The 19865-nt window shown below is 34.9% G+C and overlaps 1 protein-coding gene across 13 annotated transcripts in view; it reads right to left on the bottom strand.

Moving 5' to 3' along the window:
* Positions 1 to 6120: 6120 nt before the first annotated feature.
* TBC1D32 (TBC1 domain family member 32) overlaps positions 6121 to 19865 on the bottom strand; it is a 71945-nt gene continuing 58200 nt past the window's right edge. For 5 of the 13 annotated variants that reach the window (XM_053974172.1, XM_053974175.1, XM_053974173.1 and 2 more), the window contains exons 29-35: positions 14898 to 14967; positions 13974 to 14089; positions 12823 to 12977; positions 11267 to 11407; positions 9264 to 9324; positions 7681 to 7868; positions 6121 to 6963 (exon numbers count right to left, since the gene is read on the bottom strand). In XM_053974172.1, the coding sequence (XP_053830147.1) occupies positions 6844 to 6963; positions 7681 to 7868; positions 9264 to 9324; positions 11267 to 11407; positions 12823 to 12977; positions 13974 to 14089; positions 14898 to 14967 (851 nt within the window). In that variant the 3' untranslated portion in view covers positions 6121 to 6843. Of the gene's footprint in view, positions 6964 to 7680; positions 7869 to 9263; positions 9453 to 11266; positions 11408 to 12822; positions 12978 to 12999; positions 13147 to 13973; positions 14090 to 14897; positions 14968 to 19865 lie in introns of those variants that run through there. The other 8 variants (XM_053974180.1, XM_053974181.1, XM_053974174.1 and 5 more) reach the window with 8 other exon arrangements.

Raw genomic sequence — 19865 nt, 5'->3', positions numbered from 1 at the left:
ACATATATGGGGAGTTCTCCATACTGCTCATACTTTTAAGTAACACTCAGAGTATTCAATTTATGACAGATTTCAGACAGATTTCTGTTAGGACCTGTGACAAATTTTAAAGAGTAGCAAGTTGAACAAACCCTTGTGTGAAGAGGCTGTGGTTAATGTCAGAGAGACTGGAGAAAAGGCTGAAAGAGGCTGAAAAACAAATTTGCTTGATCCAAAAATTACATTGTGAGAGTACAACATCAATCTGAGTTGACTGTATTGTCATCAATCTGGAATGTGCAAGTAATTGTTGAAGTACCCCTTTGCAGTTTGTGCCCCAAAGTACCTCTAAGATGAGTTTGTTATCTTCTACTTTTGCAATTGTTGTGTAACTTCACTGTTGTTTTTTAAAAAGCTGCAGGTGACATGGGTATACAAGGACATTAGGGATAGACACTGGAAGCTGTGGTATATAGTGGAAGAAAAGGACAGTTCAATCATCAAGCTGACATAAAAGCTATGTGCCAAAGAAAATCTGCTGTGGGTCTTACCAGGGTGTTTCCTGAAGGAAAACTTTTGTTTTGTTGTCGGTGCTGAGCTTGTTTTCTTAGTGTCCTGGATTGAATTTATGATGCTGAATTGTATCCCTATTTGTCTGTTTAGCCCAGAAATTAGTTTTTGCACTTTTAAAACTAGATCTGAGAGTGAAGAGTGGGAGAAGGAGAAGCAGTGGAATGTCTGAGGTGGTTGTTTTCAAAAACATAAGAGCTTCAGCTTTCCTTCTCACAGACTGTCTGCTGCTGTCTGCAGCATGTTTGGACAGCAGGAGAAAGCTCTCCTTTGCTTTTTAGTTAGTTTTTGTTTAGCTAGCTGAGGCAGTGAAGTTCCCTGGACTGTGGTTTTTCTTCTTGGAATTGTTCAAACTTGCTCTGGACTGAAAACCCAGAAGAACACCAGAGAACACCCAGAGAGGTTCCATTGTTTAATATTATTGTTCTTTCCATGTTTTGTGAGTACTTTGCTTGTTAAATAAACAGGTTTTTGTCCAGTTTTCTCTAAGGAGATTTTTGTCTCCCAAACCGGGTGGGGGGAGGGGCTGCTTGAATTTGCTTTCTAGAGGGACCCCTTTGGACATTTCCTCCCTAAATTTGCCCTAAACCAGAACACTTAGTTAGAATCAGAAAACTATATTTGGGTTTTTTTTTCAAGTTTCTGGCCCATTTTTGTCTTCTGAAAGGGTCATTTGGAAGACCAGTTCTTACATTTACCTCCTCTGCTCTTCAAAGTCAAGTCAAACTGGCTGCTCACAATCCAGACCATGATGTACCATAAAGAATGTTAGCGTATTTCTGTAAATCTTTCAAACTTCTTCAGTGGCTGAAATTTACAGTAGAGATCGGTTCATGTTGGGGGAAACAAACTATTCTTACTTTGGGATTTTGACACTTTCATCTTCTCTACTGTAACGAATGACAGTTTAAGTGCTTGTGACACAAGTGGAGGAGACATTTTTCCTTGTGCACACTATTACTCATGTTACATGTTCACCTTGCAACCCTGATGGGGCTTCCACACCCACCTGAGCATCTAGAAAACAACCCTTACAAAATAAGATTATGTCCTTCTGCTGTTTTAATTATATAAAGCAGCTAGTGGAAGGATCTGATAGGAATCAGAGTGGTGTAAGCAGTGAGAGTATTTACCGCTGAGGCAGGAATTACAGAAGGTAGCAGCTTGTTAAGATTTTTTAGCTGCCTGAAACAGCATGTCCCAGGAGTTCTGTATTACCATTTTTCTGTAATGAGTATTATGTTTTAAATAGTTCCTTGTAATTTTGCGGGGCAGTGCTGAAGGAGAGGTGGACTATTTTTTATATGAGAGACATTTAAAAGATTTGCCACTCTGAAAATAATCACTGTACTTTTGGAAAATATTTGATGAAATCTGTTGTCAAAATTCTGTTGAACCAAACTGTCCCATTACTATTCACCAGAGAGGATGAACTAGCTGATTCAGGGTGGAAGATATCAGTGTTTTCCTCAGCATAGCGTGTTAGTTAGTTGCATGGTGTTGTCCATAGCTGGGTGAAACAGCTGGCACCAAGAATAGCCAGAGTGGTAGATGCAGCAGTGTTGCAGGCTAAAAACAGAACGATGGTTGTTAAACACTACACTGATAATTCTCCCACTCCTTGAGTTCAGGATGTTTTGGAAGCTTCAAGTCTACTGCATGTTGAAGGTCAAGGCAATTATTCAGGATATAAAATTAGTTTCTCTAACGGACAAAGTTGCATGGCTCCAAGTGACTTGGCTGAAAATTCATCAAATTTAATTTTTATGGGAGTCTGAAAGGGTTGGGATATATAGAGACCATGGTTTCCTCTCACTTCCAGATTCTGTACAAAATTAATTTCCTACAAATATCTGAATGACTCCAAAGTGATTTAGACAGATGGTCTAACTGGCTTCATGGGTCTATAGTTTCCCTCAGAAGGAATTCCTTGCCAAAATTGTATTTGTTCCAAACTTTGGTTTCCTATTTTCTAGCAGGAGGCTTTTCTCTGTTGATTTAGAGCTAGAGTAAAAAGGACAGTATAACCAAACACTATCCTGGATCAGCTTGGGGAATAAGTTTTTTTGGAGAAGAAATCTTTGCCTAGAAAATCCATTGCAGAAATTGTGACAGTATACACATTATGGCATTGTTCACAACAGTGGGTTTTACAAATCAAGAAAAGGTTGATCTGAAAAAAAACAACTTGTAAATATGCCTCCTAAATGAAAACTGTGGCAATAGATAGCCTGGATAACTCAAAAAAAAATTTATCGTATCTAAGCCATCAAAAGTTTTGAGGAGACGAAGTTTAATTAGATTGTTGTGCTTGTGAATGTCTGTATTAAAACTAAAGCAGCATTTTAAAAGCTGAGTCAAATTTTAAAGGAGTTAATTCCCACAACATGGATGAATCTGATTCCATGACAGGCTTTGAGTTAGAGCAGAGAAAATACCAAGAGCAGATGAAATCTTCTGAGAGAGTAAACCCTAATTTCTTTTAAATGGTTAATTTCACTTGGAGTTTTTATTCCTGTGGTATTTGTTTCCTTAAAAACCTAATCCAAAAAAGCTTTCTTTCCTCATTCATAATTTTAAGTGAATTTCATGTATTCTCCTTGTCTTGTTCTATTTCTGAACAGGCAACTGACCATATGAAATATTAGCCCGGTATCAGCTCCTGATTTAACACCATCTAAACTAATTTTTCAACCCATGTTGAAACTTCCCTATGCACCATTGCTCTGTATGTTATGCTTTAAGGCCTTTTGTTTTTTGTGATGAAACAGAATCAAACAACATTATGCTCTGGAGCTGTGGGGATTTTTTCATTTACTCGTGTTTTGGTATCAGAGGAACAGGGAATACGTTTTTTCCCTATACACTGCTGAGTATACAAAACTTTTTGAATCAGTTCTTGCTAGGTGAAGTAATAAAACTGGTACCTTATTCACAATCTGAAATGTAAAGAATTGTTCTCCTTTAGCTTAGATGTTGAATAAAAATTAAAAGGACAGGATCTGTGTAAATGGAAATGCCATTTTAAATTACTTGAAACTACCTTGAGTAATCTAGCTCAGAAGAGTCATATCTCTGTCTACTTATGTATGATCACTTAATAAACAAAATGCCAGTAGTGTCATAAATATAGCCCATAGTTTTGCAGAAACAGTACAAACACTGCAGCTCTCCAAATGACTTCCTCATGGGAAATAAATGATAGTTACTTCTCCTGGCACAAATACACTGTTACATTTCAAACAAGTTTTTAATTTTTATCTGCTCAAACTAGGTAAAATTTTATTTTCTGTTTTAGTCCAATGTGATATATAGGTAGACATTATAATTTGAAAGGGAATATGTATGCTGAAATTGCCACCTATTCTTGAATCTATGGACCATTGCTGTGGTTTAGCTAAAAAGTACTTTAAGACAACACAAAATGACTTAGAAAAGCTGAGACTTTTTATCTGTTCTCCTAGCGATTGAGCTGGACATATTAAAACAGTCAAACCCAGAATTTTGAGTGCAACTATTTACCATTGATCTATTTTTCCCCCTACCACATCTAAAATATTTTGTTTTAAAGTTTCTAGTTGCTTTCACTGTCAGTATTTCTCTTGTTGCATGAACACTATATAGTAAAGGAGAAACTTTGTACCTGCAGAACTGTCATAAAAAAAATTGGCAAAAGACAACTGGGCAGACATGAAGAGGTGAAAAGTATTTTTGGATTTTACTGGTTTTTTATCCCAAAACTGCTGCAGAGACTAAAGGAGGTGGTTTGGAAACTCTGTATCTTTTAGAAACAATACAGATGTTTCTATCCAGCATGGCATCCCAGCTGATGGTCAGGGGAATATGACAGGCAGAGGCAGCAGAGCTCCATTTCCTCCAGTAGGAGCCTGGGTCAGGACTGCTGACAGTATATTTGGGTGGGTCATGTCTCCCTACAACTGGCTTCTCAGTTTTTCCAAGTTGGGGATTTATTTAGTGTCTGGTTTTTGGGGTTTTACACCATTATGTTTATTTTAAATCAAGTTTAGTTACACATTTTAGGTACAAGGAAGGAAATACTTCTTATCCTTTAGTGCTTGGGCTGTCACTGGGGATTGGGAACAATGAGACAGCTGAAAATAACATAGAGACAAAGCCTGGCAGAGGTAAATACAATCATGATGGAAAGAGCAGGAAGAGGAAGAGGAAACCAGAAAAATACTAATAGATTTTGAAATAGAAACTGTCTACATCTCAGTAGAATAGCTCCCTGAAAGAAAATAGGGAGCTGAATGGAGAAATTTATATATAAACCAGCAAAGCTGGATAAGACTAGAGGTAATATAGCATGTGAGCATGTCTTCAGGTATCTGTTGCTAAAATGGTCATTTGTTTTCAGACTATCATTGCTCTAAAGAAGCTTTATTTCAGTCTACTTGTAATAGGTGTCAATGTCCTGTTTCTGTCATAGGGCACAATAGAATTTTAAGTTATTACCAGACATTAAGATTTAGCATTTACATAAGATTTTTGTGCACTAACTATTTTATGGTTCTCTAATTAATCATCTCAGCATATACAGACTGTATGAAAATGTAGCTGTTTTGCAGATGGGAAAGCTGCAGTCAATTGAATTCCTGGAAACAATGCAAGAATTGCTTTTATCAGTAGCACTGCTTGGTAGTCAGGCTGTTTGCTTTCTACTGTTTGTATCTGACTCTTCTTTCTGGTTATTGTGTACTGGATCTCTTTGGATTAATTTGATGCAATAGTGATGAAAGTTGTTAATATTTAGGGTCAGCTCTGCAGTATCTCTCTCTTCTTTGCTGGGTGACAAGGAATGACAGCTATTTATATGGCAAGAGTCCCTGGGTTACTCATATGCCTATCACAAAGGCTATTTTCCTGAAATATTTCTTCTGCTGCCAAAGGAACTGGTGACTTACTTCATAATGGATATTTAATCACTTGGGGTCTGTCTAGAAATATGTTTACATTAGTGTTTGAGTGTTATTCACCACTTGGATGTTTGTTATTTGTTGTTTCTTAGTTTGAGATATATGCCTAAATAAGGTTATTTAAGAAAAGAGAAACTGCTATTAAGGCTAAAAGAATAGATATCTTGCGAGTCATAACATTCACTGGCCTCAGTGTCAGGCAAACACTTGGCTCTATCAGTTCTTGTCATAATTCCTTCCTCATACTTGCCAGTGTTTTTTATTAATGTAGGTGAGCTAACACAGTTCACAAAAGTGCAAAAGTATTTAAAACATATCTTTGCTAGACAGGAAATAAACCTAAACTTTGAACTTATGAAATGCACAGTCAGGAAAGTAGAAATTAATGGCAAAACCTTTTTCAACGTTCACTCGTAGGTTGCATATAATTTCAGAAGTTCAGCTGCAGGTTCTAATGTGTTTTATAATTTGAATTTGAGTATGTGCTCAATTAGTGTAAATATATATCCATTTTATCTAGCAAAGTTGTTTTTCAGGAACTATGCAGTAATGTTTAGTTTGTCTCCCAGTAATATGATGACAATATTGGATAAATCGGAATTCAACATTCATGGTTGCCACTGGACTTCCAAAACACTGTATCATTGATTTATTATCATAATATTTTGAGATTCTGGACATTCTGTAAAGAAAATGTTATTGCATGTGTTGACAAAACACAGTATTTTCCCTTCTTCTTTAGCCAAATAATAATTTTAAAGATTCTAATTTCATTCACAATGAAGGTTAATAATGCTTTATTACATAAAACTATTTGTTTGGGTTTTTTTTAAGACAGGAATATCAAGTCTTTTTTCATTGCATGTATTCAAACATCCCATTTTCTCAACATAATCCACAAAGTTAGAACAAAGAATTTGGTTTCCATTTGTTGGCTTTTCGTGTACATGAATACACAATAGCAGTCATTTCTAAATATTAAAAAAAAAATCCCTTTGTCAGACCCAAGCAATAAAAGGCTTAGGATGGTGCTACAAGGAGATGACAAAGAGACAATGAGTTGAGAACAGGTTCAAGGCTTTAGAAGGAAGAAACTTCCGCATCCTATAGGTGGCTTCTGAAGCTGCCTTCTGCTAACTGAAAATGAGGCTGTGCACATAACCTGTCTGGGAAAATCTCGTTATCAAAAGTAGGTTATGTCTTATTGAAAAACTGTATTCTGAAAGCACTTATTTATTTTACAGTATGTACATTTCAATAGCCTGGCTGAATTTAGGTGAGACTGAGGTATCAATCAATCAGCATCCTTTTAAAGGATGTAATCAAAACTGTCAAATAAAGTGCTTGTTTGCTTCAGCTATGTGTTCTGTGCTTTTATGGTCCTCATGTCTTTCAGCAGCATTGGTCTGTAGATCTCCTCCAAGCTCTCCATGTAGTCTAAATAATCACTCACTCGAAATCCATGCAGTGCTTCCTCCTGTACAGATACACAGAGAAAGCATTTATTAGCTAGGGAAAAAAAAATGTACAACTCCAATTTAATGAATTCCAAGTTTCTAAAGAAGCTTGGAATCATTTTGTTCTGATAGTCAGAGCCTGGCTGTTTAAAATAGATTTTATTGTGTTTTATTTAGAAATACAGATTTGGCAATATCTGCTTCCAGTTAGTTTTTGGTTTTTTTTTTCTAATTACACACTTGGTATCAGAGAATTTCATTTCACTCAGATGTTGTTTACCTCATTTTTGGAAAATATTTTATTGAAGATTTTTGAGGTAAACAAAGTAAGCTTTAAGAAGGGAAAACCAGGTACTAAAATATTCTTTTGAAAGAAGATTTTTACACCAGCACATGGCACAAGTTTATAAGTGTGGCTTTTATATCCAGCTAGATTCTAAAGAAAAAACAGGAGATGTGTATTTTTTAAATCAATGATAAAAGAAGATCTTCATGAAGTGCTTAAATAAAACCAGAATAAACTGTTCTGCACCACTAAAAGTGAATAATTCTTACGAATTCCAAAACACAGAGTAAAAGAAAGTGCCTTCAGAAAACAAACAGATAATGTTCCTTCTCATGGCTACTCTATTGGAGGGATAAGGAGGATGCCCAACAGAACACAGGATCCTGAAGAATGGTTTAGTGTAAAAAGGGTTGTTACTGTTGTGTACTCATCATCTACTAATCAGTATTACCACTGCTGGCAGCATGTGCTGCAAAAAACTCTCTGGAGCCAGTCTCTGTGGACATAAGCTGCACCTCTGGTGTATTAACTGTGAATCTCTGCTAAGTAGAATTCTCCTGAGAACATCTACGCAGGCTTGGAAAAGTGCACTTTGGCATCTGAACAGGAATTCAAAATAGTCTTTATATTTCTTCTTCTCTACACAGAAGCAAAGCAAAAGTAAGATTTTACCTTCCAAGTTGCTCCTCATGCACTGTGAGAAAGCTGACTACAGTGGAATATAAAATTATATATATATACACACACACAGATATATATCTGGAACTAAATGGCATGTAGTGACAGGAGAAGGGGGAACAGCTTCAAAAGAGGGTAGGTTTAGATTAGGTATGAGGAAGAACTTTACTGTGAGGATGGTGAGTCACTGAAAAGAAGTTGTGGAACACTCTGGAAGTGTACAAGGCCAGGTTCAATGGTATAGTGGAAGATGGATTGGAACTAGATGATGTTTAAGGTTCCTTTCAATCCAAACCATTCTACAGTTCAATTTTTTTTTTAGTTTCAATTCATTAAGACTTATCAATAGCAGGAGTACAAGTTAAGTACACTCCTTTTTTTTCTGTAGTGGTCACTCAATAAATTGCCTATATTCCAGTACTGCATTAATTTACATTCTTTTCTCATTAATTTAAGAGTATGATGCCAAACCTTTAGTCTGATTATACTGCATATGGCAATGTACGAATTCTTTCTTCTATGTATTACATATTCTATCCAACAATGCCATCAAGATACACCTTTTAAGACACGTTGTCCAAAACCAGGGAAAACAAAACAAGACTGTGTACCAAACATTTTCAAGGAAGCTGATTGGGCTGAGCATATTTAAGCATAAGTAAGTTGGATGCAAACCAGTCAGAAAATTATTATTAGGACAGACTAAGATGCAGATAGCTAGTTCTCAAAAAAATTTTGACAGGTGAAAAAAGAAGTAGCAAAAAAGACAAAAATGTCCCTGTGAAGAAGAGTAAGATACTGTATCAATTTATGACTGAAGCTACAGCTATGCACTACCCTGCAAAAAGCCCCAGCCCCAAACGTAATTTATAATTGGGAAAGAATATAAAATTGTGAGGCTGGTTATACAGTAATTGGCATTTCTTCAAACTACCAGTTTAATCAGCTTCGTGCCACATCTCTACAAGCTTCAGCAAGTGACGACTGTGCAAACCCACTTTTCTGGAGAGCACCTTGTTCAATGAGATTGAGCTCACATACAGGGAACTGAATCAAATGTCCTCCTGACTTCATGTGACTATTTTCTTTGCTCATGAAGGAAAATGCTCAGTAAAAAATGCAGGAAAGCTATTTTCTGGAAAATACTATACACAATTTCCTGCCAGGGAACAAATAAAAAAATTGTTTTATTTCACAAGTATTATTTCACTTGTGTAAAATGACTAAGTGAAACTCAGTAAGAGTTTCAGATTAAATATATATTAATATATATATATATTAATATATATTAATATATATCCTCAGTATTCAGAGTTTTGCTTCTCCTCAGCAGTTGAAAAATTAAGAAACACTTACTTTCAGAAAAACCTGAAGATCTCGGGCTTCTGTGTGCTTCAGGATGTCTTGCTGTAGATGTCTGAACAGAGAAATACACATATATATTTGATAATCAGGACCAAGGAAAATACATATAGCAATGTAGTGACAGATCTCACTCCAGTCCATGTAATTCCAGAAACACTGAGTTATCCATTGCAGACAGATCTAGATGAGAATGAAATTATATATAATTAAATAATTATATACATTCAGTCATAATTGATCAGCTTTATCTCTTTTGTACACTACAGAACCTTTTCCCTATAACATTACCCCGGTTATGAAAATGAAAGGGCTAAAGTACAAAAGAAGCCAAGATTCACAATTTTTAATGCACAGCCTCTGAATAGACTCCTAGTGAGTTTGACTAAACATAATACCCTGTATCCATGCGATCCACACTTGTAAGAGTGGATTCTGGCACCTCCTAAGGTTGAGACTTGAAGTCCAATGAAAGCAAAAGTGATTTTTTTCAAGATTTTGTTTTAAATGTGGCCTAAAGGGTAATGACAGTGATGAAGACATGTTCAATGTGGGTTTTCCTTTCAATTAAAGTAGTTATCTGCATTATAAATGAATGTTAGGTCCTTCTCTAAAACACATTTTCATTTAATGAAGAGAGTATGAACACAGTGACTCCTTTGCCCTGTTCTAAATTACAGTGTATTAAGAGGTATAATGTACATTTAATTTGGTTCTAGACCACAAATCTTCTGCTAATCATTCTTTAAAGTGTTTAAAAATATGCAGCAGAATTACCACGATTCCAATTAGATGACAATAACCATAGTCTGGCAGTAAATCTGTTTTGAGGTATTTACTGAGGCACGCAATCTCCTAAATATATCAGAACTGTTTCCACAGTTCACAGTTTGTTTTAAATACTGCAGTAGTACTGCAAAATCAAGCAGAAGATACAGTGGCACCCACAAATGGCATTTCAGTAACTCATTAAATAAATGAAAACAATCATTATTAGCATTAGAACAATAGTTAGTCTATTACTGAGTGCACACAATTAAAAAAATAAAATAGTGTAACTTGCACAAAAATAGCTGAAGGAGTGACTGTCCCCATGTATTTTCTTCATCCTAAAACAGGAACCTTATTACAAGCACCTCATTCCTATGCTGAGATAAATTCCTTCATCTGCTACTCTTCTCTCCTCAAAAAACCAAACCCAACCTGACTATTTTGAGCAATGTTTGTACCACACTGGCACCTCCCCCATTAAAGAGTCTTTTCAGCTGCAAATCTTGCAGGAAAAATGGATTTTGAAGGCATAAAATGAAAGGTATTTTTCTTGCCTTGGCACAGCAATACACTTTCTCACTCTGGCAAGGTGTCCTTCGCACGGACAATCTAACTCACTGCATGGAGCTCTTTACCCTTCACCATGATTGCAATCTTTACAAACAATGCTTTTCATCCATAGCTGTCCATTCTACCAAACAATTGTTGTAAGTAGGCAAAATGAAAGCTGGTGTTATAGATAATTATTCTTCTGTTGTAACACCTCTTTAATATGAAAGAATAATGTGTTACCTGATTGTAATATTTATAGTAGCTCATATAAAATTAATTTTTCTCTAATATCACAGAAACTGCTTCCTAGTATATAACTACTGTACATTACCCATTTCTCTCCTATGGAAAATTTAGATAATTATTCCAGGGAATAAAGTATTTTGTTTAAATGCTAAATTTGAGGATTTAGTATGTATTATTTTTATCAATTTTTCTGCATGAACATGTAATAAAAGGTCATCAGCTCCCATACACTGGTATTATTCTATGAGTCAGTCACTTTCTATTTTCAGATGCTCTAAATCACTATGTGTTCTTATCTCTTACCCTTAGTATTATAACCACCACACAAGTGCCATTTAGAAAAAATGGCCAGTAGTTCCTCAGTGTTCTTGATTTTGTAGATTTAAGTCAATAGGTTGATGATAATTTAATAGACCGTGATCAGTTACCTGGGATGGAGTGAAACCAGACATGTGGAAGGCTGAACAGACAAGGGGCAACTCAGCTTTCAGCAACATTTCAACGTGGTGAGCACTGCAGAAATAAACTGGATGGATGCCATATTCCACTGTTGTAACAGGCAGATGCATCTGGTTAACAACAACAACATCATCACCATCAACAATGAAACTGAGGAACAGGATTACAGACTACAGAAATGTGTTGTTTTTTAATGCCTTGCTGAGAACAATATGTAAAAATATACACTTTTATATGTAAGATAAGTAATTCTGATTATTTTAGAGACAGAATAAACAAAATATATTGTACTTCCATCAAGAAAAACATGTAGGTAACTAAAGAGAAGTGTTAATAAATATATCCTGATTGTTACTCTGCATTAGTAGTCTAGTTCCTTATTGTATACAAGCTTTAATTGTCAAAACAGGGATGGAGAAACTGTTGTTATATTTTAAACAGGAAAATTGAAAAAAAGAAAAAAGATTGATTTCTGCTGAATTTTTTCCCTCCATTTAGTGGTGGAGTGGAACTTCATGATATTTGGAGTTGTTTTTTGTGTGCACATATCTTTGCAGCATGTGTGGAGGGTGTGAGTGAAATTCTATTATGTGCAGCAAAAAGAGCAGAGGTTTTATCACTATGGAAGGCTCTGGATATTAATGCCCAGTTCCAGGTAATGAATCCTTGGCACCAGTGGTTTTTCAGCACTCGCAGAATACAGCAAATTTCAGCACAAATTTCATTATGCTGGAACAACCTCAGGCCAGACTCAGTGCTGAATGGACTGATAACCATCATCCCTTCTAGTCACAAGACAGATCACTTGGTATTGCTACAAAAGCCTCCATGCAGAAGAAGCACAGAATCTAATCTGTGCTTCTTGTACCTCAGAGTTCTCTGGTACAGACTACAGTTTAGAGTTTATGTTCAAAACACAACATGACAATGTCCAAAGGGTTTTATTTTAAATAGCTGGGAACTCCCATAATGAAAGATAGAAATGATGCTTCTTCCTATATTACAACCTCAATCCAGATACTGACAATTTAAAATTGTCAATCATACAGTATTTGTGCAGTAATAGTTTTTAAAATTTACTATATATTCTCAAATGTATTAAGTAAATTTCAAAACTGTCACTAAAAAAACCAAAAAATCAGATCAACAGACTTGCTCTCTTACTGGAATCTGATAATTAAAAAAAAAGGTCATTCAGCAGTATCACAGGCTTCACACAGAATTTAATGCCACTAACAAAGTTTGTTTTACTGCCAGCTTTAAAATTTATTAACATGGTCTTCAATCCACCTGCTACTTCTATCCTTTTAAACAAAAATTTGAGCAAATATCAGATCTACATTTTTCCATTAATTTTTCAGGGTTATGTATTTAGCTAGGGGGGCTTAAGGAAAATATAATGCATTAGGAAAAAAAAAAACAAAAAAAAAAGCCAAGAAAAAAACAAAACTAAGGAGATTAATAAAGTCTAATTTGTGAACTTTCAAAGGAGTCTTTCAGAATGAAACAGGTTGTAAATTCTTACGGATAAATGCAGTCTTGGTAGCCAGAGAAATGCTGAAATAAGAAGACATGAAAATTGCTGAAGAAATGTCAGTGTCCTCTCCCTGTCCCCTGACATTATGAGGAAGATGGAAGATGCAAACCAGTCATAACCAGCGTAGTGCTCCTGCAAGCAGCCTGAACAGGAAGGTTAAGGAACTTGGGCAGAGATCTCCTCCTCACTCTCCTGCAGCAACTACAGTTCTCCTCCTTCCAAGGTCCACGCACACCGAGCCAGGAGTTGGGGTTGTTAGACATGGCCAAGGGGAACAGAGCTGCACAGAAGGCAGCATCAAGGCACAGTTGTCTTTCAAACTGAATTAAGAGAAACAATTTAAGCTGTTTTCAACATATACTAATTTTTTTTAGTCCATACGTAGTCAAGCTAAATCAGTAAAAGTAAACAAAAAGCAAGTAAATGTAAAAAAATCTGCACCAAAATGAGTGTGCTTATAAAGTGCAAGAAAAGAAAATAGTGGAGGAATAAAACAGGAGTTAAAATTATCAAAAAAAAAAAAAAGTAAAAGAAAAGCCTTAAAAATGAGATTCAGCATATTCTGACTAATACACCTGAAGTATAATTTAATAGTGGTATGCAAATTTAACAAAGGTATGCAAAACAGAGAATAATATAGCAAATCTCATTGAAAAGCTTTTATCTGTTTGTTTTTTTTTTTCAGGAAGTTCCACAGTGGATCCGAAAGAACCAAAAGTCTAACCACTCCTGTTGATCTGACTATATCTACTTATCACACTTATCACTTATCACTACATGGGCAGTATCATTAACACTGTTGGTATTATGGGAGTAACACAAATACTCATTAATGTTCAGAGGTATATTGCTGCAGGCTCTTTATCACATTCAAAGATGTGAACCCACTCCAAAATAGTTGCTGACAAAAGTGAATGAGATTTGCACTTCTAACAAAGTATGGGAACAAAAGGGTCAACATTTTCTTAAGGGCATTGGGAATGTAACTTAATGAAATTTCAAAGTAAAAGTGCTCTTTTAAATTTTTTTTTCTTTCCATAAATATAACACACCTACACCTCCAATAAAGGTACAAACCAGGAATTCAAATTCCACTGAAATTTTTAGACTATATAACTTATACCATCACGAAAGGATACAAAGTGAAGACATGACAGTTCTTTGCTGTTGTTTCAGAAACTCCTCACAATTCATTAACACGAAACACAGCCCATTTTCAGCATCTTCTTTTAGCAAGTTTAAGTATTTTCCATATCTATTTCAAGAAGTTAAAAAAAAAACAAACCTCTTTAAATGTTTTTTTAATTCCTAAAAAGGAAGAACTCATATTTAATAAACCTGTAAATGTTAAGCTGTCATAAAGTTTTTCATCACTAAAACTATGCTGTAGATATACACATAACTAATTAAATAAAACCTTCTGTGCTCTACCTAGAAAGAATACATAGCAAACATCTGCTGCTCATTGTTACAAATCCTTACCCAAATTCGCTTTAGTTCAGTTTTAGAGATGGTGGTGGGGAGGAATAAGTACTCTAACACACACGACTCAGTTTCTTCACATACACTATTTAGATTTTTATATAATTATTGTACATGTAATTATTATAATCAGAATTCAAACATTAATGCTAAAGATAGCAATCTGTGCAAGTACAAATATCTAAGCTTTTCCTTCATCACAGCTCTGCAAATTACGAGCCAAATAAAATGTTTAAATGGTGTATAACTAAGCTTAGCTAAACAGAACCATATAGAGAAGTAATGCGAGGGAAAAAAAAGACACATAATTCAGGATAATGCAATTTTATGGTAAATCTTACTAGCACATTACAATTAGTCTTTACAAAAATAGAGGATAATAACATACATCAACTATAAAAATAATTTAATTATGTACTAATACCTTTTTCAATTGCAGTTAGAATTCATTTTCTTAAAGTTTATCTTAGATTTAAATGCTATAAAGCAATGAGCTGATGAATTAAGTATTATTAAAGTCATTCTGTGAAAATCAAACAAATCCTAGAAATACTCTAGGGAAATATTTTAATACCATGTACCTGACTGTCATTTCAACACCAAGCTGCTGCACAGATGAAAGGTTTTCTTTCTTAACATCTGCATCCATGGCTAAAACAAAAGAAAATAAATTAAATAAACTATTATAAGAAATATGATTCGAACTGAATGCTAATGTAAAGCTCTTTATGTGTATGAATACCAATTCTGGAGAACTGTCTCCTATTCAAAATTATTTTCGTAGTGTTTGGAAAGGATTCATAAAGAATCCACATTCTTCACAGACTTCTTTTTTAAATAAAAATCACCATCTTTCTAAGGAAATCTTCATGGTTGGTATAGTTATCATGACGGTTATCATTAGATTTACAGCAAGCAACATCTTTTTCAGCCCCATATCTTAGTAGAACTTTATCCTTTCTGGCCTAGAAATCAGAAAAGGCAGCCTATTCTGATCCACTTTCTTCCATTACAGAGGCCTTAAAATTTCCTAGCTGTAATTCCAACTTTATTAAAAAAATTCTATTCTGGTATCAATCACAGAAAACTTTAAAACTGATGGATTTAATAAATTAATTATATCCTATATTTACATGCATTTTTTCATGCAGTAATATATACCTCATTTTATGCAGTTATTTAAAGTTAAAATCCAAGCTAGAAAAAATTAATAAATAAGGATTTAAAGCAACCACTGTTGTAGCATTTCCTCAAAATTTTAAATTCTAAATTAAAATTTAAATGGGCATTTTCCCTATCAGGTATCTGTTATCATCTAGGATAACTATACCACAGATAAAATTGCAGTCTAATAATATTATGAATTAAAAAGCTGAGGGAATAAACCTTGAATATACTTATTTGAAAGTTCTAATTAAAAACAGCAAGAAATTAAACAAATTAAAACCCTTATTAACTGTCAACATTTATTTAAAATGTAAATAATATATATGGCAGCAGAAGTTAAAGTATATTCATGTAAATGATAGATGTAAAAATCTAATTAAGCAGATCACATGGTAACTTATGTATTTTTTCTATATCCTCAGACAGAGAAATCAAAGTGAAGGATTCCCTGGCTATTCATGTAGGTAAACACTCTTTGTTCCTGGCACACAAACAGGAACTAAGGTATTAAAGATGAAATAGGTGCTAGTTCAGGGGAAAAGGACTCAAGGGGAAACAAACAAATAAAAAAAAAAACCCAAAAAAGCCTCAAAAAAACCAAAAAAATAAGATTCCATCTGCTCATATCAGATGAGGTAAAAATTCAGATCATATCAGATTCGTATCAGTTGAGGGCAAAATTTTTATGAAGAAAATAATACAGCAAAATACACTCAACAATGAAGCAATAAAATTCAGCAGAGCAAGTATAGCAAGAATAAAATCCCACTGTGTTTTATAACTTTCACAGAGAACAATAATTTAAGTGTTAGGGTTGTGAGAAGTTAACCTTGTACCTTTGACAATATATTTATACATTATAAATATCAACTGCTCTTTGAGTAAAATGATCTTATTCAATAATCTAATGGGACTGAAACACTAAATGCCCATTAGAGAGGTTTACTGCAATCCGAACAACAGAAGTTCAAATATCTTTTGCACAGCATACCAGCAGTGCAATCTTTGGAAGCATACATATAAGTTCACAGGGCATTTCAGTTAAAACCCCACTTAAATAACTGAAACATTCATAACTTTTTACAGCTCCTGTTCCAAATTACCTGTTTACTCAGGCTGCAATTGCCATACTGAAGTCAATATATTTTCAAGTTTGTGTGTGCAAGTGGGAAGGCAAGAGGCATACATACATCCTAGATAATAGGGGGAATATAAATGAGTTGGCTGTGGCTAATGACTAATTCAGTACTAACACCACCATGTTAAATGGCAGCAGAGGGAAAGGAGAGCAATGACCTCTAAGCTCCAGTGCACTCCTGCTACCATTTTGAGGTGGATCCTCTTGTGGGTGGCAGTGCAGATATCCCAGTCGAGCAAGTGTAACAAAAAAAGCTGTATCACAGCCCACTGTGTGAGCCCGGTGACCAGTGTGTAACAGTTTACACCAAGTACTGGAGGCTCATTGTCCATTAACATTAAACTTCACTGTGTGTGACTTCACTGATTTTCACTGACTTTTCTTCTCTGTTGTAACAATTTCTTAGTGGCTAGAAAGGGCTTTTTTTTCTCACCACACTTCCTTCTGATATTCACTTCCTCTGTATTGTGAAGGAAGATAAAAATAACTTGAAGTCTGGACTGAATAATAATTCTCTATCACACAGTACCTTATCAAGGCAAAACTTCTTGCTTTCAGACACCACTGTATTCAACATAATCACAGCTCTATATCCTGATAATCTAAAAATCGTGCTTCTTTGTCCTGGGTCAAAAGTTTTATTTTCCCTTTTGTTTATTACTTAACAAACTGGGAAGACTAGGGCTAAGAACACTGTAAAGTGATTTAGAATACACAAAGGACTACTTTCCAGTGATTAAAAACTGGACCTAGAAACCTTACATGCTCCCTTAAACTTAGAAAAATGCTATGAAAAACAAGTGGAATATTTAAATACTGTATATTGCAATCCATGGACAAAAAGCTTGCTTGTTGTGACTGTACTATTGTGATGATGCCCATACATCTGGTTTAGTGCAGTGAGTTAATTTTATACAAAATTTCTTCGACAAATATTTTTCAATACACCTGATATAACTGTCTTGAAATGCAAAAGGTTTCATAACAAATAGGCATGGAGAAAAATCAGTTCTCTAAATAAGAATGCCAATCATTGTCAAAGGCCAGACCACCTCTCTGAACTGTGAACGAATAATATGATACAGCACTCTGGCTATTACTAATGGAATAAACAATGTATTTTGGCAGCTTCCTTTTTATTTATCTTAAAGCAAAAAAATCTATGTTGAACAGATATTTCACACTTTTTTCTTTAAAACTGAAAAACAGTGTAAAACAGAAGCCAAAATTAAATTAGTGACTTGAAGGATATTGTAATTCTCTAGGAGCTGATTTACAATTTAAGAAAATTCTTAGAAATCACCTCGAAGGGCAGCACTTTTCAAAATGTTATGTAGCATTCAGGAGCACAAAAAGAGACTCCCATGAGGCATGATTTTTTAAATTACTAAACTCAGTCTATAGCTATAAGCACTCCAGCATAAGTTAACTGCCATGCACAGTCCTGTGGCATTCTTTCTGATCAGCCTACACTTCAATTAAGTTTACAATTTATATGAAAGATTGCTTTCTTATTCATTTTCCCTCTTACCATGACAAAGCTTTTATGTGTTTAAGTCAGAAAATGGGCTACATCGCATTCACACTGAAATGACAGGATGCCAAGCTGAAACAGCTTTACAGCATATGTCACGTAACTTGTATGGTATTTGGATAATATTTAATTTATTTCCCTGTTTAAAGTGCTGTTACGCCAAAGACACCACTGCCTTCCCTTCTGTCACAAGTAAAAAATATTACTAAAGCTGTCACTCACATTATTGGTTTAGATCTTTCACTTCCTGGTGCCCAGGCCAAATGGTTTTATGTCTATATAAATAATATTTGGAATATACTAACGGATGCTAAATTTTAACTTCAGTGACAATAAGAAAGATTAGGTTTCTTGCGATGGATGAAAAAGACTTTTGATTCAAAGAAAATATTTATGTAAAGGTTCTGCAAACAGCTGAAAATACCATGATAGCCAGAACCACCTGTCTAATTCCCAAAAATGCTTTAAAATACTTAGAAGTATATAACTATATTTGCTATCAGATTTCTAGTCCATGGCTTTGTCCATAAAAACTGAAATTATGGAACTCATTATTTTTTCCTATGATTTATTATTTTTGTTAACAAACCAGCAGGTTTTCACTTACTCTGCAACAGGTATCTAAACACTGATCCTATCCATTTGCAGATACTGAAGCAGACAACATTAATCTTTATGCTTTGTCAGTAACTATCCTTTCTCATTCTGATGCTCTTATGAAAATTTTCTATTTTAAACATTATTTGGACTTGCAGCAGAGCAAAATCTACGAGTTTTTCTCCATAATCTGTTCTGCCATTTTTATACTGTTTCTTCGTTATGTTACCTCCTTCAACCAGGCTACTAATCTAGAACACTTCTGATGGTCTGACCTCACACTCATTGTTAGAAATGTCTATAAAATAATCTTTTTTCAAAGAAAAGCATGCCTTTTGTTGGATTTGAACTGGGAATGGAGACAATGTAAACAAGATCCAAGAGTGATTGCTGGAGAATGTTGATAGCTTCTCAGAAGTAATCTCATGCATAATTGTACTTTGACTATCGAAAGTATCTGTTATGTCATCAGTACTCTTGGCATAACAATACTGGATGAAAATATTCATATCTAGAAAATGCTTTCTGATAACAGCATCTTCAAAATGGTGGACAGTTTGAAGAAGTGAATTTATCAAATGACACAGAAAGAATGGAAAAACTTCCTTCCTTCTCCTTCCCTTTCAGCCCGATTTCAGGTTGTAATCCTGTATTTCACATTTGCTGCTCCTTCTGAACAACTCTATACTGATACCTTCCCACTGGTGTTTTTAAAATTTCTTAGTTTGTTACCTGACCCACCTGACCCTTCAAAGATTAAGAGCTCATTAAATGACAAAAAGCTCCTATGAGATTTCGTTCAGTCAGAGAACTTAGGCTCATCTAGGAGAAGGAACACATCATGACATCTGAGTTTTATGGCCAAGACCTGAAATCCCTGAGCTTCTGTCCCCTTGGCAGTATAGGGCAGAGATGTTTCAGAGACAAAGTCCAGTGGAAACAGAGGATTCAACTACAAGGTCATCTGCAAAAGCAGAGCTCCCCCCCCCCAAAAAAAACCCTGCTGATCACAAAACATTGCAGCAGTCCCAAGTTTGGGGAGTCTGCAACACATCATGGGGATCAATTAAGAAGCACAGACACCAATACATTAGATGATTTCATATTTCTCTG

The sequence above is a fragment of the Vidua macroura genome, chromosome 3 (genome assembly GCF_024509145.1).
Source record: "Vidua macroura isolate BioBank_ID:100142 chromosome 3, ASM2450914v1, whole genome shotgun sequence".
NCBI lineage: Eukaryota > Metazoa > Chordata > Aves > Passeriformes > Viduidae > Vidua > Vidua macroura.
The sequence above is the reverse complement of the archived record's forward strand: the minus strand, read 5'-3'. Positions and strand labels throughout refer to the sequence as shown.